General features: G+C 35.2%; 1 protein-coding gene across 1 annotated transcript in view; it reads right to left on the reverse strand.

Annotated features, from left to right (window-relative positions):
* The window catches only part of LOC138705433 (probable G-protein coupled receptor No9), a 1,480,426-nt gene that overhangs the window by 136,586 nt on the left and 1,319,392 nt on the right, over positions 1-24,448 (reverse strand). The window contains exon 7 of the mRNA XM_069834160.1: positions 4,777-4,951. Coding sequence (XP_069690261.1) covers positions 4,777-4,951 — 175 coding nt within the window. The remainder of the gene's footprint in view (positions 1-4,776; positions 4,952-24,448) is intronic.

Below are 24,448 nucleotides of genomic sequence, written 5' to 3' on the forward strand. Positions count from 1 at the left end.
TCAGTGAGACAGTTAATGATACTGTCTGATGTTCTAAAATTAAAAAAATAGCGAAAGATGAAAACTTTTCTTGAGTTTTGTTGTGTTCCGAAATACATTTCAGAAAGGGGAACACATTTCTTCAAATTAAGAAAAAGTTCATAATATATATATATAAAGTCTCTATTATGACTATATAAGCTATAAGAATATGAAGATTTTAATAGTAGCATATATTTTAATACTGCACATTAATAAGAAATGTCCAGAATACTCTTATCAAGAAACTTATTATGTCTTATGTCAAATAACAAAATAAATACAATCGGCTTGTTGGTTCTCTCGGGTAATTTCACTGATGTAGCACTGTCCACTAAAGCTGCAGTTGCCGAGGAAGTCTATAGTCATCTAAGTTCCATCGAAGAAGTTTTCACGCATTTCATCACAGATGAACTGTGCATCAAATTAATTTAAGAAAGTCCCATTAATGGCTAGAGCTATGTACAGTATGTACTTTGCAGATTAAAATGTTTAATTTCTGAGAAAGCATTACTTGACTCCTAGTATGCGCTATTGAACTCATCTTAATTACGGAATATTACTTTGGGACAAATTCAGTGGTGTAAAAGTTACATTTAGATGAAAAAAAAGCAATTAGATGTAAAAAATTAGAAGCTTTGTTTTCAAGAATTCAAAGTTGTAATTGTATCGAGTTTATATACGTATATGTTAACTTGCTTGTTTTAAAGGAAAATATAACAACTTGTTAGAAATATGGTCCATAAGTATGTTACAAATAACATTATGTACTTCCTTGTATTATATTTATTTATTTATTTATTTATTTAACCTGGTAGAGATAAGGCCATCAGGCCTTCTCTTCCCCTCTACCAGGGGATTACAACTACATTATTAAGAATACAATTACAATTATAATTACAATTAATATTAAATTTACAAATACAATAAAAATCAAAGTACTAAAAGATTAACTGATTACTAAAAGCTAGACAGTTTATTGTAAAATTTAAGAAGAGAGAAGCATTTCTTTTAGTGATTAAGTAAAAATTAAACCTACTCTACGCAGTAAGAAAATGCTTAATAAGTTCGCTATTGAACGCTACTAAATTCCGACAGTCTCTGATGTCATTGGGTAGGGTATTCCACAAGCGCGAGAGCGAGATTGTGTATGATGATGAATACGATGATGTCTTATGTGTTGGTATGGCTAGTATGCGGCTATTTTGCGTGCGTGTGAAGAGATTATGATATGATGGCAGGTAACTGAAACGGGAGGCAAGGTAGGTAGGTGTAGAGGTGTGAAGGACTTGGAAAAGGAGAACAAGAGAATGAAAATTTCTACATTCGTTAAGCCGTAGCCAGTTTAGAGTTTGGAAGGATGGGGTAATGTGGTCAGCGCGACGGACATCGCAACCGAAGCGAACACAAGAATTATGAACACGTTGTAATTTTTTGCGACTGGTTGACGTTGAGGTCAGTCAGTAGAAAATCACAATAATCGAAGTGGGGCATTACTAGTGTTTCCACTAGTATTTTCTTGAGTGATAGCGGAAGGAATTTTCGAATGCTGTTTAAGGAATGTAGAATGGAAAGCACTTTTTTGGTAATATGGGCTACTTGGTTATTCCAGTTTAAATGCGTATCAAAGTAAACTCCAAGGTTTTTAATACAGGAAGCAAAAGGGATTATTGTGTCGTTTATATAAGCAGAACACAAATTCATTATGGTTACATACTCTTAAAATTATATAATAAACTGCCACTATGTATACTGACGTCACCAATGAGTCAATTTAGGTTCAGGATAAAAGAATGGTTAACAAACAAGACTTGATACAGCATAATGGTACAACAATAAGTATATAGATTTTATATTTTGCATATACGTCCTATAGATAGATAGTTTTCATATATAATATCTAAGTTACCTCTGTAATCTTGACAAAATTATTATCAACAGTAATCTCACTAGAGGTTTTGATTTATCTAGAGAAAATCAAAACTTGACTGGGATTTAATTGATTATTACACGATTAGAAGAAAGTATATAAAGATTAGAAGAAATGAAGTACTCTAATACAATAAAATATTAATTGACTTACTGAAATTCTATTTCACTAATGTTAGCTTCACCAAAACGTTTGAACGGAGCCGCCATTTTCAGTTGACTGTCTCTGCTGTAAACAAATGACGGTCGCAAAGCATGTTTTATAGTACCGTAAAGTATTTGCAGTTTGAATTGTTGGCAAACAAAAAAATAAATGGTAGGGAGGTGATAAACGCAGAAAAAAGTAAAAATTGGAATAAATAAAGTACTCTCATACAATAAAATATATATTAATTGTCTTACTAAAATTCTATTTCACTAATGTTACCTTCACCAATATGTTTGAACGGAGCGGCCATTTTATTTATTCATTTATTTTATTCATTTAACTAGCTAGCTAGTACAAATTAAAATTATAAAACAAAAATGTTTCTAGCCACAACTGTCGACTATGCGAGAAACAAATTACGATCGCAAAGCATGTTTTATGAAGGCTGTGTAATGTATCTTGTCTCACTGTGAAAAGAGAGAGAAAGGAGATATGTCTTACTTCGTCTGTATTGTTAAGGCGATAGGGGAGTGGAGCGATGCCGTCCATCCATCCAGTGGCGGAAGGGACTAGTTGATACATTCTGTAGCGCAAAATAAAATAACAAAATATCTCTCTTCGTACTGTGTAGTTCCGTCACTGAGCTTGTCTTTCAAGAAACTGAGTTCCGGCAGCCTGTACAATAACAAGATTTTGAAAGGAATCCTGAAAATTTACAACCCTCCTATAATCTCCACCCTCATTTGAAGGGACTTGGTTTTATTGCTACTGAGACAAGATAAACTTTACCAGGTATAGTACCGTAAAAAATTTGCAGTTTTAAATGTTGGCAAACAAAGAAATAAATGCTAGACTAGTGTTGAAAAAAATAAATGCTAGGAAAATGGTAAAATTAAACAAATGCTAGGGAAGCAATAAAATTGTGTGATAAGCAGTCATGATAGGTTTAAAGACGTCCTTTCGTACCGTTTTATTGGTCAAAAGTAGTACTACGTAATAAAAGTGTAATAATCAAAATTATCCAACTGATTCCCGAATCAAAGTTACAATCTCAGGACAATTACCGGAGAATTTCAATACTAACACCGATGAACGCGAGGACGATGAATTATCACCACTTATTTTTATTTCTGTCTTGGAAGAAACTTTGGAAAGAGTTCGTTGTAGCACACATGAATACAACTGGGAATAATTTTTTATCTGTTTCAGCCTATGTCGGTAACATATTACTAACAAGCAGAACAAAGGAAGCTATTTTAATGCTGAAAAAAGATAAAGTCCTTAAATAAAATAAAAAGTTCAGATTCACTTGGTATTATCATTTTCTAACGGCCTCATAATATTTTCAATAAATTTCACTGAGTACATAGAACGGTAATTTCACATTGAACTGCAAGCTTTTGTAACCTTACTCCATAATATGATCTTTCGTGTGAGAAATCTACGTGCAGAAACCAAGAAACGTTAATCGCCTCTTAAAATACGCCAATGAAGCTTTAAAAAGGTAAATTATCGAACAATTTTATGCACAACAGAGTGCTGCATTGGAGTTAAATTGCTCGCTTGAACTTGGTCGAATGCCGCACCCTCGAGAGAGATAAGATCGGTCGTGATACGCTCGTAATAAATAGAAGCACAGTACAAGGTCATCTCACCGATGTGTCTTATCTTGTATGGAAGGCGACAGATAAGATACACAGCAAAAATAAGGCTTTATTTTCTGCGTTTATGACAAACGTCTAATGGAACGTACCAAAACAGTAACATGAATTTATAAATAAAATAGTATGAAAAACTTCGATATACAGTTATTATTGCTAATTAATAATTATTCAATATTTGATTTAGCACATATATAATATGATAGGTCCATACATAGTGTTCCGCCTATATACTGCGACAATGTAGAAACGTTTTACAAAATATTATTATATAGCAGTAAATTAATAACAATATTAGTATAGAGATAACGTCACAGAAAATATAATAAAACGAATAATCATTTTGCACAACTGTTACAGACGCAAAGATTGATGCACTAATTATTAGAGATTATTATTATTATTATTATTATTATTACTACTATTACTACTAGAAAACTTGATACATTTCTTGCATTATCATGATTGTGTTCTCCTTTTATAATAATAACATTTACATCCAATAACATCTATCAGATGTGGCAAAAACAAGATCACTCCTGTGTGGGGGGGGGGGGGCATTTACCTACAACATTTATATTACATTTTAAAGCAAGTTTTGTAGTTGTACTATGGAGAGGTTAGTTAAACACTGCAAAGTTTTTAAATGATAAACGTCTATGATGTTACTACACAGTTCATCACTGTAACAAGAACGAATGTCTAAAATTCGGCTTATACCGTTCGAGGATTTATCGCTCGCGACAATTTTACCCATCATGCATGTGCGCTGCCTATCGGATTATGCTATGAACTACTTGGCTCTCGAGCGAAAACGTCCGATGCAGATCTCTGATGCACAATAAGTGAATCAAAGCGTTTTGTACTGTGCGTAGATTAAAATGGATCATTTTGTGTAACTCTTGTAAAGTTGCTTAACGGAAAAAGTCAATGCCACTATCAGTGATGAAAATAGATCGAAATGCTGCTACAACTACGCATGATGACGCAATGCTTGTAACTTGTTACTGTGGTCCTTACCTGCAATGAGCAATTTGGCACGCCCCGACGACATGATGCTAGGATACGTGACGGGACGCGTGACGGCCACGTAGCGGTCCAAGGAGATGGCACACAGGTTCAAGATGGAGGCCGTGCACATCCACACGTCCACCGCCAACCAGATGGAGCACCACACGTCTCCGAAGATCCACACCTGTGAGAAAATGAAACACATCATTCGTCGGAGATCAATCAATTGTCTGAATGGCCTACTACTGGATTTATCTGCCTACGTGGCCTTGATCTAATTATCTTTGTATTGTATTGCATTTATTAACATTCCATGGTATTCATACATGCTTACAGCTAGAATATGGAACAGGTCAAAAAACTTAATACTATTATATATAAAGTCTTAATTTATAGTCACAGTCTAGATGAAATATATACAGACGAGATTTACAATATAGTCTATTAGTACAACACATAGTTTTAGTATCAATTTCATGAAGTGTTATTGAGTGTCATGAATTCACGAACAGAATAGAAGGCGTGAGAATTAAGTACTACTTTAATTTTGCCCTAAATAATCTTATGTTTTGAGTTTCATTTTTTATATCGATAGGGAGGCTATTAAAAATGTTTACTGTCATATAACGCACTCCTTTTTGATAGCACGATAGACTTGCCGATGGAGTATGAAGGCCATTTTTTGACGTGTATTTATGCTATGAACTGTTGAATTAGTTACAAAGTTTTCACGATTACATACGAGGAAGATTATTAATGAAAAGATATACTGAAAAGCCATTGGAATTATTTGTAGTTTTTTGAAAATAGTCCTAAAAGATTCCCTAGATTTGGCACCTACTAATATTCTAATTACTCTTTTTTGTAATAGAAATATATTGTTACTATCTGTGGAATTTCTCCAGAATATTATTCCAAAACTCATTACCGAGTGGAAGTATGCAAAGTATATTGTTTTTAATGTATTGATATTTACTATCTTTTGCATAGATCTAATAGCAAAACAAGCTGAATTTAGTTTTGGGGTAATTTCTTTAATATGATTTTTCCAATTTAACACATTATCGATTTTTAAGCCAAGAAATTTGGTTGTTGTTGTTTCTAATAGGGATCTATTATTAATTATTGCGCTAGAAATTTGCGACGTTGAATTTGGACAGGATTTAAATTGAATTATGTTAGTTTTGTTACAATTTAATACTAATTTATTGACAGAGAACCAGTCACATATTTTGAAGACAATTTCCTCTGTTGAAGATTGGAAAATGTTGGAGTTATTGGCTGTAATTACTATACTTGTGTTATCTGCAAATAATATGAGATGATCTACATCTTTTATTAGGGGGGCAAGATCATTTATAAACACTAGAAAAAGTAGGGGACCTAATAAGTTGGAATCATCATCGAAATATATTAGAATTGTGATACTAGTTTATAGGAAAGTGAAGTATGGTTTACGAACAGTAGGGATAGCCTATTCAATAGATTAGGAGCTTCACAGAAGAGATTCTTGAGAGATTAGGTCCCAAAGAAATATAGCAGCGACAGAAGAGTTTGAAATATACTAAATCATTCGATAAGTAATGGCAACAATGCTGTAAATCAGTGCTCCTAGCGGTCAGCATTGAAATCTTGAACTGCGTATAATAGAGCAACGATTGTTTCATAAATTTTCAATATTGAAAGTCTCGAAGTAGCCATATTTTATAAATACAGTGGCTGTTTCTGATTTGTAGCAAACAATACAGCCCTAAATGCAGGGTGCGAATTAAGATTTCTGATTAGGGGGGGATAGAATTCTAGATAGAGAATACCGTACATAAAAATATTATTATCCTCATTCGATACGGCTCGCACTGAGTTGCTTGTCTTGATCATAATAATAATTATATGCATGAGCAGGTTTAAGATAAGATGTGTAATTCCTAAGTTATTGATTGTTGTCAGCTTGCCGGTGATGACAATACATCAATATTATTTTCTTTGCTTATTTTATACTTTATAAAGTCTGCGCCCGAAGTTCCGCCAATACTCATGAACTGCTGCCAACGGTGAGTTCCAGTTCTACAGGTTATACCCTAAGTCGATGGGACTAAGAAATGTCCACAGACACTGACGATCCCTTAGTTCCAGTTGAAAGCTTTAGTAATGTTCAACCATATCCGTGGTAAGTGTGCCGTCCTCACATCACTGGATTCATTAATCATTGCAAGTTCAGAAACTTCCACGACTAAGTGAAAGATAATTTTTTTTGGACAGGATGAATGGCTCCATAAAGCCTGAAATGGATATTGCTATTGTCAATGTTTTATGGTTTTAACGTTCAAATTAGTGCGGTATAATAAGTGTATTTCAGAAAATGCGGTCCATCTAAAAATCACCAACCAGAAAAGTCCTTACTGATGAACTTTTGGACGAAGTACTATATGATAAAGTTGCTAACAGATTTTAAAAAATCAGAACAATTCGGACAATTTTGTAATAATTCTTCCCAATACATGTGGAAGTAGTGGATAACAGAAAGTGCTCTTATTGCTGCTTTTGACATGTCATGTTCGCTAGAAACAGATTAAACTTTCTGTGATATGGTCGGTGAATTAAAGAAGCTAACTAATGAATTGATATCGAGAGGCAAGAGATTGAGCTCCAATGTTCGGAAAAGTCCTCACTACATTTACAATCAGATCTCATGCTTAACTGGGGGAGGTGTGACTACATAAATTCTTGTAACAAAGACAGCAGAGCAGGTTTAGCGTGGCTAAGATTGGTGGTATTGAAGGGTAATAAAATTGTCAACGAAGAAAGAGAGCGCCTTTGTCCACTGTGCGGGGAAAAGGACTCCTGGAGACACATTTCATTAAAGTGTGTCGAAACGGAACATATCCGGAGAAAGCATCTACCACCTTCAGTCAGAATAGGAGTTCGCTTGCATGTTTTAACCTCATGGGGAAGAGAGAACGCAGACAAAAGACTTGATTGTTCCTCTTGAAGGCGAGACAGATTAGGACTTCAGCTGTTGACGTTAATAATAATAATAATAATAATAATAATAATAATAATAATAATAATAATAATTTATTTTAGCTGGCAGAGTTAAGGCCGTAAGGCCTTCTCCTCTTCCACTCAACCAGAAAAAAGTATATATACATATGCATGAACTTACAAAGAATTCAACAATTTGATTTAGATGAGAGTTACATGTATACAAGAGTTATTTACGAATTAAACAACAAAATACTATGAACTATTAATTAAACACTGAAATAAACTGTGTAGCAGAATTAAGCTAAAATACATAGAATGTAAATATATTTTAAATAATATTAGATAATAGAAAGAGATTATTATGAGACAATTTTGATCAGGATGATGTCTAAATAAAGAAGTAACAATGTAGTCAGTGATAGTTTAAATCAGTATGATTGGAGTGAAATGCTAATAAGGTTATCTTTTAAGCTGTTTTTAAAGGTGTTTATTGTCTTGCAGCCCCTAATACCTTGTGACAAGGAATTCCATTGACGCGAGGTGGATACTGTAAAAGATGATGAATAACAAGATGTTCTATGAAGAGGTATACAGATAAGTGATCTGGTATCTGGTTTATGATGCGAACTTACGAAGGGATAATGGTAAATACTGAATTATTCACTTTTATGCCTGTTTGTATGTTAGGTTAGGATATATTATATAATGTGTTTTGTTTGTGGCATTTTCATGTTAATCTGTGTGTTCTTTTGGAGAGTGGTTGGATCTAATCATAGGTGAGGGATGTAAAACCTACAAAGTAGGACAGCAGTGGATCAGGACAGCACGTTTGCACATCTCCTTTTTATGTTAGGTTAGGTTCTTTTCAAACTGAAATGACGAGTGAAACGTACAGTTAAAATTACTCTAACCTAACCTAACCTAACCTAACCTAACCTATCCTATCCTAACCTAACTTAACATAAAAAGGTTAGGTTAGGTTAGGTTAGGTTAGAGTAATTTTAACTGTCCTACGCTTCACTCGTCATTTCAGTTTGAAAAGAACCTAACCTAACATAAAAAGGAGATGTGCAAACGTGCTGTCCTGATTCACTCCTAGTAGGACTTGTTTTACACAGCATGTACAGTCAAAAGACCCGTGCATGGGATTTAAGAGAAAATTGTGATAATATAGTATATCTGTATGTATAATATTGCTCAATAAATTCATCTATCTAATAGAGAGCTAACTAATGGAAAATACAATGTGTGGATATTTATCGTACAATTTCAGACGATGAGAGTAACATGGTTAAAATGAGTAAAAATATTGTCCTGTGTTATTATGCCAGTGGCACCCATACCAGCAATCTTCTAGTTACGGATCTTCCTACGTGTGGATTCGGTGTTGAGGTCATTGAAGCATTCCGATCAAGAATATGAACTGCAAGAAAATGGTGCTTTTGAAGCACTGCGGACACTCGCTAATGGTCTCTATTTCTCTTTGGCTAACAATTTATGTGCAAAGAATTAAGTTGCTGTCACTGATGAAGCTGAGAAACTGTTTTTTTTCAGTTAAGTTCTCTTCTGTGATAGCGCTTTTGCTCAAGGAAGTTGCCGATACAGTCGTAGAGTTTGATTCAGCAAGTCAGCTGAGAAATAAATACTAGGAATAACAAGCCACTGCTTCTAACGCAGTTGAATCACGGATAGACAATGCAGACAATGTTCTGTAGACTGTGTACCGGGGACATAAACTGACGAGAAACATCATGAACATAGAAGAGTTTACTTTAGAGACCCTCAATTCCTCAGGGACAGCCAATTATTAACAGTAACGAGAAAACCTATAAAGTTTGGAGAGCTTATGAAAAAGGGCGTTAAGTCACCACGAACACTGTAGTATGTACTTGACTTGTGGGCAACACAAGCAGTTTCCAGAAGTTGTTTTGAAGTTACTTAGCATCCCAGCAAAACTTGAAAGACTTCTCCCTAGTTGGTCTTTAGTCCACAATACAACAAAAAACCGAACCAGCTTCGGAAGTCCCAAGAAACTGGTTCAAATGTATTATAGTCTTAAGTTACAAGATCATAAAAGTGTGCATTATTAGCGTGATTATGAATATGTCGGAGTATCAATTTATAAACGTTTGAAATATATAAGAACATTCCCATTTGTGAAAACTATATAAATGGAGAAGTTAGTGTTAACAGAAGTAATATTTTCAATGATTGGAAGTAAAGATTAGTTACATTTAAAACAATTTAAAGTTTTATTGAATGTGCAGTTAAGTTTTTTAAAATGTAGAACAATAACTAAAATAAAAACTAAAGCTTCGAAACTATTTCAAGTTTAATTTAGAATTTTATACCTGGGAAAAATGTGAAAACATTTATTAAAATTAATCAAATGCTGTATTTGTAGGGTGATCAGATTCACATCGATAGAAAAGAAGACACAAAGCTTCAAAAAGGAGGACATTGTTCGTAAAAAGACAGAAAATATGTATTTAGCTCTAGCTTAGGCCTGCATTATACTTTAAATTACGTCAATATATATTATCTTACTAAATATTTACACTACAGATTTAGGCATATATCATAATTAAAAATATGTTAATATTGCAAAATAATTATGATAAAACGTGATATGTTTTTATTTTATTAGGCTATTTTACGACGCTGTATCAACATCTTGGGTTATTTAGCGTCTGAATGATATGAAGGTGATAATGCCGGTGAAATGAGTCTGGGGTCCACCACGAAAGTTACCCAGCATTTGCTCGTATTGGGTTGAGGGAAAACCCCGGAAAAAACCTCAACCAGGTAACTTGCCCCAACCGGGATTCGAACCCGGGCCACCTGGTTTCGCAGCCAGACGCGCTGACCGTTACTCCACAGGTATGGACTAACTTGATAATGATTTCACAGTTAGCTACATATGAAAGCCAAGGGAACTATGTTATTAAAGAGGACAGAAAATATTTATTTAGACTTAGGTTTAGGCTTATATTATACTTAATATTTTGTGAATATCTATTTTATTACAGTATACTTATGATAAAGCTTAATATAAAATGATTTTACAGTGAACTACATGAAAGCCAAAGGAACTATAATTATTATAAAAACACATAATAAAAGATCTCACAAAATATGAATTTATTATTACATTGTAAGCAAATAGAGTTATGATCGTTGGCAAAGAAGCAGCTTTTTCTAAAAACCCTTAACCTATATGTTCCTCTCTCAAAGTGAGAGTCCATGTTTCACAACCCTATAGAACAACCAGTAATATAACTGTTTTATAAATTCTTACTTTCAGATTTTTTGACAACAGACTGGATGATAAAAGCTTCTTAACCGAATAATAACGGGCATTTCCCATATTTACTCTGTGTTTAATTTCCTCCCGAGTATCATTTATAGGCCTATTTGTTACTGTTGCTCCCAGGTATTTGAATTTTTTCACCTCTTCAAAGGATAAATTTCCAATTTTTATATTTCCATTTCGTATAATATTCTGGTCACGAGACATAATCATATACTTTGTCTTTTCGGGATTTACTGTACTTCCAAATCTCTCTCTTTACTTGCTTCAAGCAAAATTCCCGTGTTTTCCCTAATCGTTTGTGGACTTTCTCATAACATATTCACGTCATCCGCATAGACAAGCAGCTGATGTAACCTGTTCAATTCCAAACCCTCTCTGTTATCCTGGACTTTCCTAATGGCATATTCTAGAGCGAAGTTAAGATGTAAAGGTGATACAGCATCTCCTTGCTTTAGTCCACAGTGAACTGGAAACGCGTCTGACAGAAACTGACGTATACGAACTCTGCTGTACATTTCACTGAGACACATTATTTTTTTAAATTACACATGATAAATTTCCTTCAATTGTTACTCCGTTTGGGTAATCATAAAATGACAGTGTTCTGTCTAGCCTGCAAAACATCAGGGGCAACCGGTTGAAATTCGAACATTAAGTCGGATGCTCTACCTTGACAGATGCTCTCTGATCAGTCGAATGAAAACCGGTTGTAAGCCCTATTCTGCAGCTCTCCTACTTTCCTATTTGCTATGTATCGCGGGCTGCATTTTATATGTCGTAATCTTTGCCGACCACTTCCTAACTGAACGCATTTTAAGCAATAGGCTTCCCGTTTCTTCGAACTGTTTATCGCAATGACGAATGTAGTTTTCGTGTAGAGATCTTTATTTCCCATTAGACAAGGGTAATAGATTTATTGTGTAATCGATGAAATCCACTGCATATTATTTCTTTTTATGTCCATCTCGCCGACTGTATCAATAATAGTTTGTCGTTAGGCAGTAACTACGAAAGGACAAAAACTTGGATAACTATTTCTTCATTTACTGTCTGTTTTAGGTCTCTTTAGTGCTTCAATAACCTATATTCAATACTACTAAACAAACAGTTTTTACATAGGTAGCCTATTTGTATATTTTATATTGAAAACGGAACAAAAAATATTGATGAAATTAGGTGAATCTATCTTTCTCGGGTGCGAAAAGCGATTTAGCTAACTTTTGACTTTGAAAAAACTCATGTAGGGTTTAAATAACCAGATTTATAGGTTAAATAATCAGATTTACTTCTACGAACTAACAATCTAGTAATTAAATAAATCGAGATACACATTTATAACTCGAACAAAAAAGCTATTTACGAGGAAGTAATACATGAATGAATGGATCTGTGCTTAACCCCTCAACCATGTCCCCCACACCGCTATTTCCAATACTGCGAAAGTCTACAGCAGGGCTGGCAATTGACTTCCGGTATGGGGTTTTACCCTTACGAACAAATTAATTTCAAAATTTCACTAGAATTGATATTAATTATTATTTCATTACAGATATTTACATTAAACACAGGATGTTATAGTAATCCATACAGTTGCTAACTATGCAGTTGTCACATTTTAAATCGACGTGAGTACTTTTAAATATCCAATTCGATTAAAATTTACATTTGATATTCCCATTTCTATTATATTTTTATATATTTCAGATATTCACCACTCATTGGACTGAACAAGAGTTCCACATATTATGAAGTTTAATTATTAAATGGTTTTAACATTTTTAACATTATTAAGTTTACTACCTGTAATATTACATTTTATTAATGGAGATGGCTTGTACATCATTAATTCAAATAGTACTCACCACCAATAGCTACGTATGTGACATTGAGATATTGTATAACTCTGCCTGAGGATGCCTGAATAGGCGAAAACGTTCGCAATTTTGTAATTCATGTATATAAACTTAATGACTACAAAATAAGTCATTATTTTACATTGATTTGTCATTGACTGAGTAATAAAATATTATATTGTATTCATTTATAGAAATTGACAATCTGAATATTCCATCATGCTTTCTAAGTTAATGAAAACAGGTTTGTTCTCTCGCGGGAAGGACTGCTACCCCTAAGGTAGCGGCGAAGGGGGAGAGTAGGGAGTTCGCTTCGTATAGATCAGGGGTGAATTATCTACTACGTATCTCGAGCAGAAACCTGGAACTGAGTTTAACAATGACTGGAAATTTTTATTCTTTTTTTAAAGAATCATAGTAGGGAGGTGGACAGTGTCTTAATCGTAAAAACATGTCAGGTGCAGAAAATATCATTTAAAGCGGCATTATGATATGTTCCATGCTGAAAAATACAGGGACACAGTTTATTTTTACTTCAATTTGTATTGCATCTGAATTGTTTACTATACTTCACTCGCACCCCCTAGACTAATAAACTTCCAACCGTTCTCCACACAGAACCAAGGCCTCGTATGCGGTCATAGTAAGCAGTACTGAGTTAGTGAGTGTAGTATGTTCCAGAAATAGGTTCGCGTTTTCCAGTGACGAAAGAACTTTCAATATTGAATCATATATTCGCACGGGTACTGTCGTCCGTTTGCCTACGTCGCATCCCGGTTTCCCCCACTCGCTTCTGCTCGCCCCTCTGTAAGGGCTAGTGGCTGGGCTGTCTTAGCTTTTTTTCTGATAACATTAATTCTGTTAGGAATTGGACGTCTACGTAATATTATATAACTGTTTAAAGTAACTTAAATAAAAGGACCTCGTTAAGTAATTAACTGTCACGTGATTAGTCCCCTTTCTACGATCCTGATACATACCCAATTGGAGGGACAGTAGATAGCATGTCTGAGTAATTTTATCTTTCCGGATCGGGCAGAAGTGAAGACTGAATTTACAGTACGTAAGGTACTCTTTTATAGAGTAGGTACAGAATTATTTCAACGTGAGTTACTAGTACGAAGGATGAAACTGGTAATTGGATTAGGTACAATAGTATATAGTGCGATAGTATGCACAAAATAACTGAAGCCTTTATCGAAATGAACGGCCGCCATTTTTAGAAATGTGTTTAAATATCCATATTATGATTATTTTTCAATTTAACTTCATTCTCTATGTAGTATGCTAATGTGCTGTAGACAGTATAATATACACTGTATAATGAATACGTCCGAATGGATAGCTCAATTCGTGAATAGAACACTCATTGTTAATACAGTACTGTATTTTGATTAAACAAAAACCTAATGAAAATTATCGCGTTATTTCCTAGTATACATAAATGGATGAACTCCTTTTCTTCCATCCTATACCCAGTGAAGTGGTTTGTTTGTATTTTACACCAGTATCATCGAACTCCATTCGTGGAAGGGGGTAGAAAACGGTGTTTCCTGTTCTCATCTGTTAATCCAAGGGTATAGCCAGGTTAATATTAGAAATGTTGGTAAAAGTAAAATGATGTCCCTGTATAAAGAAATCATTAGTGATGAAAGAATGAATTTACTCACTGTACTAAGTAAGGACGTAAGACTAAGTGGTATTATTTCAATTTGTATTTAATGCGTTTAACAATCTATAGTTCGATCCAGAAGCATGATATCGAGAACGAAAAGAATGAAGACAAATTAAGAGCAAGTGTGACGGATTGCATTTCGTAGGTTAAGAGGTGTAGAGAGGCTTGCTTTATCAAAGTTCATTACATCATCCATTGAAAATATTATTAAAAGACAGAGGAAAAAAGACCTTTGTAAATCTGTTTTTTTGCAATGGGATATAGTTATTATTATTTTGTATTCCGATTTTAAAAAATGTTGCCGTGTATGAAATTTATGTATTCGTTTCACTACTGCGTGTTCAGTTCAAAGTGAGTCATGCATGGCTCGCCGTATGCCGTCATGTGACTAACCGATGAGCCTAGAGAATTCAATCTTCCTACACTTCCGCAGAGGCGTATTACCTAAGTGCCAGAGAAGTTGCCTAGCAAGTACGGCGTTCATTCTGAAGAGTACGTACCGATACACACGGTAACGCTGGTAGTGGCAGGAATGTGAACTGTTTGGAAACACGTACTGAGGTGAATTTTTTTCTTACTGGCAGGATATGGCGAGAGGGTTAAGACGATTACTTACGTATTTGTTGACATTAACTTGGACGGTCAACATGGACACGGAGCATTTGACTTGTGTTGTGGAATGTTGCGGTACGCAACCGATGACAGCAAACACAGTTCGAAAGAGGTTATGGTAGCACACAGACCGTACAAGCCGCCACCTGTTGCTACGACGTACAAGTTATACCGTACACTTCTCAAGTTCAGATTGAACGCCTTGAGTAATAGGCAACTTATATGACATATAAGCTGAAACTCGCTTCAAATCGCTGACTCACAACAGTGACGTCATGACACACTTTGAAATGAACACCCAGTATAATGTTGCTAGGTACGCTTGTGTTGTTTATAAAGTTTTAGATTTACAAACTGTGATGTTGTTCTCTTTGACAAGAAATTTAACGTGAAAGCTGTGATTTGTTTACTGTCACTACCACCACCACTACTACTATTCAAGCATAGTAAATAGTACTAAAATTTAATACGAATAGAATTAACATGTTTACTTACTGTTAATTTAGTTTGTTTCTTTAGTTATTCTTTATTTTATTAATTATGTACAGTTTATTTACAATCACAGAAGCAGTGGTACTACTGATAAGAAATAAGCATGATCTTCCATCACCACGCCGCTAATGTACAGCACAACTGTACAGCCCTAGTTCACGTCACCACAACGACTGCAGGTATCTCAGCGACTCAGCTGTTTTCCGTACGGGCACGCTTCAGTTCTGTATTGCCAAAGCGGGGAGTATTCCTTGCCGGCCCTGGTCTACAGGATTTGTAAATTTTATCTTGAAAACGGGCCTAAGAATTTTCATGAAATGAATCTACAGTTCTCAGATACAAAAGATAGATTAAACTCGTTCTCTAATGTGTGAAAAGTCAATTAGGAGGTTCAATATACAGGCTGAGAGGATTAAATAAATAGTAATATAGATTGATTTCTACGAACTAATAAATAATCTACTACCAATAAAATAAATATGAGACGCACATATAAAATAGAAACAAAAAAAAAAACAATTTACGAAGCAGTAATACGTTTAAGCCCTCGATAGCGCTCCCAGCGCCGCGACCACAGTCTGCTATATACAGTCGCGAAGCTTGAGGTGATTTTTTGCAAATCTCGTGATAACGCGCTCCAAGCGGTTAGCAACTAGAAACAATAGACTTCCACGGTCGACTTTGGACTGTGTCGTATTTCCATCGAGTGCTAGCTCGTTGCGTATTTCATATTGATGCTTGTGAAATGTTCGTTATTGGTTGTAATGAAAATGTTAATGGCTAAAATACAATAATTGGAATAATAATATTTTACTAGAGACGTAGAAAAATTAAGTTTGTTTTAATGAAATTTATTGATCACGTTTTATTTTCAATTCTGGTGGGATTATTATTGCTTAGGCCTACTTTTTTTTTCAAAGGATGTGTTTTTAATTATAGCTGTTAATTTTGTTGTTATTTTTATTTGTTATTTTACTAGAGACGTAGAAAAAGTCCGTTACAATAAAATTTATTGATCACGTTTTATTTCCAATTCTGGTGTGATTATTATTGCTTAACCTCATCCCACTTTGTTAACTACGTAAGCCTACACTACAAGTACCGGTACACGTAAGTTACTCCATTAATTCATATTTCCATTATTATTGTTGTAAAGGGAAATGAAAATTAATATTAATTGGTTTCATAGTTAATTATCGCTATAATCTTGAATGAGTGAAGCGATTATAGTAAATTTCAGTTCGTTTTGCACAAACAAAAATAATATTAACCTATTTCTTGCAGGTATCTTCGAGTTTATGGTGGAATTTAATATACTTCATTAAAATAATAAATTAACTTTATGCATTTAATATTTCAATAATGGAAGGAAGGTGTTAATTTTTCCAAAAGAACACAACGAAAGTGTAACATATTTTGTCGTCTACTAGGAGAGAGATTTGCGATGATGAGGCGATAGTAGCGATCCTAGTGGTGGGCAACTACCCATGTTTGCATTTTTACTACATATTGAGCTTCGCGACTGTACATAGTAGTCTGTAGCCGCGACTTTGAATTGTCTATGAAACTAGACTACGAAGAAAGAAAGAAAGAAAGAAAGAAAGAAAGAAAGAAAGAAAGAAAGAAAGAAAGAAAGAAAGAAAGAAAGAAAGAAAGAAGTGGCAGTTACTCCAACATGGAGGAATTCAACACCGCAGCAGAATATCTACAGAGCATTTTAGGTTCTCTGATTAGTCTTAATCTTGATGATTTTGACTTAGGCCTGGCTGCAGAAACACTGATCAAAATATGATTGGCGATCAAGGAGGGTTTGATTGGCCATAAGTTCTATTTTTGTTGTAGAAATAACAATCAGTATTTGATGGGAGATCAGTCTTCATCAGATTTGATCAACATATTTTTGCTGGTTAAGTGACTGATCATTGATCAAGTATTTATGTTATTCTCTCTATAGCGCAGTTACTGTAATTTATATAGTAAATAGTTACAGCGTAACAATATTGTTTTCGACAAAATGGATTCTTCTAATGAAGACATTTTATAATGAAAAAAATATTATTAAGAAGAAGGCATTTCCGTAATAGACATGAATTGTTTTTATGTATAATGAAATGACAGAGAATTTGAGCAAAGATTTAGGTTAAGGATACGTGTGTTTTTTTTACTTTCAAAAACTGAAACAAATATATGCAGACAGACAAATCGAAACCTTCCACTTTCTTCTATGAACGAAGTTCTAATAACGCTGGTATTTTATGCTGTTGGAATTTTTCAGGCAGTCTTGGGTGATCTTGTTGGGGTCCACAAATCAACTATTTGCCGAGTAGTTAGGAATGTCACGTATGAAAATGCTTTGTTATCGCAGGATCTCGTAAAGTCCCCAAACTCAGACAGGGAACGATTTGAAATCCAGAGAGAATTTTCAGCTATATCAGGATTTCCAAGAGTAATTGGTTGTTAGACTGCTCACATCCCCATCCAATCACCTGGTTGAAATGATGCCGAACTTCATCGAAATAGGAAAGGTTTCTTTTCTGTGAACATACAGGCAATATGTAGTCTACACCATCATTGAAATTCTGTAATGTTGTAGCCCGTTGGCAGGGTTCTACACATGACAACACAATATTTTTAATGAGTAGGTCACGAGCTCAATTTTCAAACAGAGAGATGGAAAATATAATTTTTTTTGGACTGTGAAGGGTATGCATATTCCTATTTCTTGTCGACTCCCCTAGCAAATCCCACAACAGAAGCCCCCTCACGTTTTTTTTGCTTCATTTTTTTCACTATATTGTAGTCTATATACAAATAGAATCCGCCTGTTTCCTTTCTCCATAAATCTACAAAACAGCAAAGCATTCACTTGTTTTTCTAGTCACCGCCCACTTGATGCATTCGTTTCGCGACTTTTAAAGAACATCAAATTGGCTGTGGTTGCTAAATAGCGCTGTTGTCAAATGCATTTCTTTCTCAAATCAGCAATTAGTAAATCGGGACAAGTTGATTGGAGATTCACGTTTGTGCAACACAATGAACAATCAAATAAATCAGACATCAACTGATTGGCGATCAGGGTCTGATTTGATTTGCGTTTCTGCAACCGGGCCTTAGTATTATGATTTTTCTGACTTTATTTTTTCAGTAAATATTTTATTTTGAAATCACTATTATTAATAACTTACTGAAACTGATTTTGAAAAAAAAAAAAAGAAATGAAGAAAGAAAGGAAGTAAAAAAATGAAAAGCAGGGAGAAGACAAAGAAACGAGAAAAATGAAATTGAAAAGAAACAAAAGACTGTAACGAGAAGAAAGAAAAGGAGAGAAAGCAAATAAGGAAACGGTCGATGAAAAATAAAAAAGAGACAAGAAAGGAAAGTAACTAATTTAATATTTCCTTATTTCAACGTATAATGAAAATATACGAGCTGCTTATTTAAAACGTTTTTATCCTAGATTCTGGATATAATAACAAAAAAAAAAAAAATCACAGAAGAAACGTCGACGAGAATATAATTCATTTTTTTTTAAATAAGTTTGCGGCGTATTTATATTAAACTGAGAAATTTTTCAGTCTTCTAACCTCCTTCTCTTATTTTCATTATTTCTGCCCGCTTTAGCCGTCTGGTTGCGTAGCAACGCAATCTGCGTTGTTGCCAGCGCAGCAGCCAGGCGTAATTGGACGCGTTCTGAAATCACGTACATGTGAAACAAAAACGAAACGAAGTGCACCACGCTCCGCTGAGCCCTGCCCGAGATAGTCACGTACAGGTGGTGTCCGTCCAGCCGGCCTAACGACATAGTTCTGCTCATTTCCGCAGCCATCGCTGCAAGCACGCCGATTTTCTTTACACTCATAGTCTCTGCCATGCTGTGAATGTGAAGGCTCGGTCACACACGCTGTGCCATGAAAAACGGACTGCAATAAACACATAATGTGAGAATATGATTAACACACGAATTGCTACGGAAACTACAATACGTAAATGCGTTTCAACATATTATTATTTTTGTATTTCAACACGTACAGCAAAAACCTTTCGTGCGAGATCGTGCGTATTTGCTTGGTTTCCGCACAAAACCAATCCGCGTAAAGTCTAAAATTCCACATTCAGTATTCCCAACGTAACACACATAACAATTTCCCTCTTCTTACCGCTTAAGACACATATTGATTTTACTGCTTTAGACTTTTAACATATTATTTTTAGAGACGTTCAATATAGTAATAATTATAAATTGGAAACTTACCACTGCAATTTCACCTAAATTGCACGGTTAATTATTGTTTTTAAATATTTGCAAAAATTAAGTAAACTCTACAACTCCACTAAAGTTACTGCATTCGTGATGCAAGTAACATTAAGGAAGCCGTGAAAAAATCAACAAGATTCCAGACTCATCATAGACTGGGGAAAAAAAAGACAGACGTATATCACGGCCTGCTGGAGTATAGTAAACACAGAAAACATTTTAAAGCAACAATGTTGAAGATAGATATTTTTGTTTTGCAAATTTGCCGTCATTGAACAGAAACCAAGAAGGAGATTTCATTGCAACTAATTACAAATTCCTCTTTCAGGTATGTAATAAACGATATTCGCACAAAATAATGTACGACACACGAGCGGTATATTTTCTTTCAATTCTCGGAAATTAGAAAAGCTCAACTACGTTTCGCTTTTTTAAACTTTTCCTCGAACATGAAAACTTCAACATACCGCTCTTGTAACGCATATTACTATTGTAAAAATTAATAAGTGTGTGTCATGAATATTGCACATTCTTTTTTCGATATGTTTCGCGAGTTTCTCAGGAACGTAGTTCCCCTATAATGTTATGATTTATGAATAACATTGCTGATTAGAGTACATTTCTTTGAAACATAATTTAAAAGATATGTATATATATGTATATATATATATTAACTAATTTTATATGCAATAAAATTAGGCCAGCGGGCTAGCGGCGTGGTAGAGGGCTAGCCTTGCATTCGGGAGGTCCGGGGTTCGAACCCAGGGGCCGGCAATCCTAACTGAGGTTTTTCATGGTTTCCTCAGTTATTTCCAGGCAAATGCCGGGATTGTACCTCTTGAAAGCCCGGCCATGGACGGCGATTATTCCCTTAATCCTTTCACATGTGTGAGTGAATGATGTGTAATGTCTTAAATGTTTGTGTTGTATCGGAGGTGGCCCTGGAACTGAGCTGATCCTTCATCCGGGGAGGCCCTCCATGTCCTTGTGTGGTCAAAAAAGTATGTATGTGATCCATAGATTAATTCCTCTCCCGACAGGTCGCGGCCCTGTAAGGCCCTGGTGGCGTAGGTCGTGTAATAAGAACCTAAAAGGGAGAAGTTAAACTAAGGAAAAGAAGAAGAAGAAGAAAATTAGGGGGTGAACTTTTGTTTTCCTTTATAACTGAAAGAGAGCTTATTTAACTACATTTCTGGTTTGTACGGTTTCCAAAGAGGTATGTAATTAATTCTGCACAATTTTCAATTATACAGCTCTTGTTATACTATATTTGCTTCTTATATTACTTTCGTTTTCACGAAAATAACTATTTAAAGTTGATAGCAGTATGAAAAACAGCTAGTTCTCTACAATAAGATTCTGTATTACTTTCCAAGAAGAAAACCTCACAAACAACAAGTTCTCTCCAATACAAAGAAGATGCTTACAACTGACAGTCAGAATCTGGTAATCTTTTATTGCAATGAAAGGAAGAGTGGACTTTAAATTTTTTGTGGCCAGACACAAATTGTGATGATGTATTTTGTGAATTGGGACCTAAGACATAGGGGAGAAGCTTATCAAATCTATTTTTATGTAATTTAATTACTTTTTCGTTGCTCTATTTTTGTAACAACTAGAGTTTCGTTAGGGTTGAAAATTAATTAGTGTACATGTCTTTATTGAAATGAAATGAAATGAAATGATTAGCCTAAAAAAGTCCCGTTAAGGGCAAAGGCCTCCTCCTATAGAGGGAGAGCTCTATTTGTCTCACGCGGTGAGCTACTCCGCGTAAGAGTGGAATTGTTCACTTGGTTCACATTCTGCACACTTTGGTATTGTTCGCTTGTTTCTGTCGCACTGGTTTTAGTCGCTGTTCACTTGTCTTCTTATGTTTTTCCAGTCTTCCCTATGTCTTGCTCTGCTTGACCAATGGCTTCCTACTCGTTCACTGAAGAGGTCGGCCCATCTTCGTCTTGGTCTTCCGGGTGATCTCTTGCCAATGCGGGGATCCCATAGTGTGACTTTCTGCGTCCATCTTTCGTCTCTAAGTCGTGCAACATGGCCTCCCCACTTCCATTTGGTGTTGATGGCTTGCAGTGCTGGATCTTTAATTGCTGCCATCTTTTGTAGCACTTCGTTTGGAACTCTGTCCCTCAGTGATAAGCCTAGTATCTTTCTCAGCATCTTTCTTTGGCATATTTGGAGACTGTTGCGAAGTTTGGCAGTAAGAGACCACGTCTGGCACCCATATAACAGTACAGGAGTTACGCAGGTCTCCAATATTTCTACTCTGAGTTTCTTGCTGAGTGTTCCCTCCAGTACGATGAACTTGAGACTCCAGAATGCCTTCCACGCGAGAGAAATCCTTCGTTTTATTTCCTTCTCTGTCTTCTGATGAAAGGAGACTAGCTGTCCTAGGTATACGTATTCAGATACGTATTGTAGTTCTGCACCATCAATTATTATGGGTGACTCCGGCCCGTTGGACATTACTTGTGTCTTGGTCATATTCATCAGGAGGCCTGCTGATCTGCTGGCGTTGCATAAATCTTGGAGCATTGACTGCAGTTCTCTGGGTGATTTGGCGAACAATACGACGTCATCAGCAAACCTTAGATTATTTAGTCTGCTGCCGTTGATGTTTATTCCACAATTTCTGTTCCAGTTCAGTTTGCGAAAAATGTCTTCTAATACACTTGTGAATAATTTTGGGGAAATTGGGTCTCCTTGTCGCACTCCTCTTTTGAGCCCGAATGGTCGTCCTTCGATCTCGGTTTTCACTTTGGCACAGCTTTGATTATACAGTTTATTTAGTATCGTGATGTATTTGTTGTCGACTCCCTGCGTATGTAGTGCTTGCATTACACTCGAGTGTTCAACCGAATCGAAAGCTTTGCTATAATCTACAAAGGCCAGGTATACTGTTAAATGAAATTATTCAGCCTTTTCCATGATCTGGCTTTATTAGAGCCTACTTAAAGTTTTGTCCGAAGATGTTGAAATTAGAGGCATAATTTTGCATATATTAATTAGTTTCAAATTAAATTAAATAAGTATCTGCTCTATTTCTGTAACGGACGAATTGCGTTAGTTTCGTAAAAAAGTGGCATATTTATTTTTCTAAGCTTCAAAATTTTACTTGCAGAATTTTAAATTCAACGTATATTTATGTAGGTACAGACCGATTATTTATCCTGACAACTCAGCGACGTGAAAGAGGGGAAGTAATAGGAGTAGTGGGGAGAGTTCCGGAGTAGAGACAAGGGCGAGCGGTCGATAAAGGAATGCAGTACGGCTTAACTTTACTGGAAACACAACGCTATATCGCATGCATGACATCCTTTCGCTTTGACTGAAGGCAACAGACTAACCCGAACATCCCTCGGCGTAACTTAATGGACTAGTCTGACCCAGGCGCACATTGCCGGGGACTGTCAGGACTAAGTAATCGTACTGTAATAATCGAATCCTCTAATATGACGATTCATAGGAACAAACTGATTACATAGTTGTATATAAAGTGTAAATTAAAAAAAAGAAAAAAGATATGTTACATTAGCTAAGGTGATATACATTCACTTATTTATTCTCTTGGTTTGAATTGTAAATTAGTTTAAAATAGCTTGTACGAGCGTCTTAGACTATAATTTTTTTATTTCAATCTAAGGTGGGTGCTCCTGTTATGGCCATGTTCCTGATATGGCCACCTCCCTATTGTGAGTTAGTTAACCAAAAAATCCACTAAATTGCAGCAGCATCCAGTGAAAGAGCATCCTGGTATGTCACTTGATCGTTTTCCATCCAGTCAGGTTGAGCAATATGGCTTCTGTTGCCTGTTTTGCGGTTTTCATGTGACCTCATCTTATTTTTCTCTGGTAAGTCTCCTTTGTTTTATGCAGGTTTTTCGAAGACTTTTTTTTATGAAAACCATAGTACTCCATTCAGTTTTTAATGTTCTGTTGATTGGTGTTGTCGTTGATGGCGTATCTTTTATGAGTTGTTCATAATCAAACGATTTTCGTGAAAGCTTACCTGCTCCTGATATGGCCATATCAAATGCACCATGGCCATATCAAGTTCATTTCACTTTTATTTTTTCACCTGACAAATTTACATGCCTTACAGCTGGAATTACGCAAACATTTTGTATTTTAAGAAAAACAACTTAATTTTTTATGCAAAACCCTGTTTTGACTACACTTTTGAATTATAAAAAAGATTATTAAGTGCCATGTTTATTCATTTTATACCAAAATTATTTAATTTTAGCACAACTGCGCTATCAAACTGAAAACAATCACGATTTGTAGAACATGGAACAAGGGTGGCCATATCATGTGCACATGTTCCTGATATGGCCACTAGGTTGACTTTTGGAATTTGGGACTTTTTGGACAATTAAAGCTATTTTTATGGGGAAAGGAAATTGTTTTAAGAAAGTCCATTAGACTGAGAATGAGTAAGAAAAAAGTGGTTTACATTTTTTTTTTTCAAAATGACGGCTAGAAAAATTC

Source organism: Periplaneta americana, chromosome 1 (genome assembly GCF_040183065.1).
Source record: "Periplaneta americana isolate PAMFEO1 chromosome 1, P.americana_PAMFEO1_priV1, whole genome shotgun sequence".
Lineage (NCBI taxonomy): Eukaryota > Metazoa > Arthropoda > Insecta > Blattodea > Blattidae > Periplaneta > Periplaneta americana.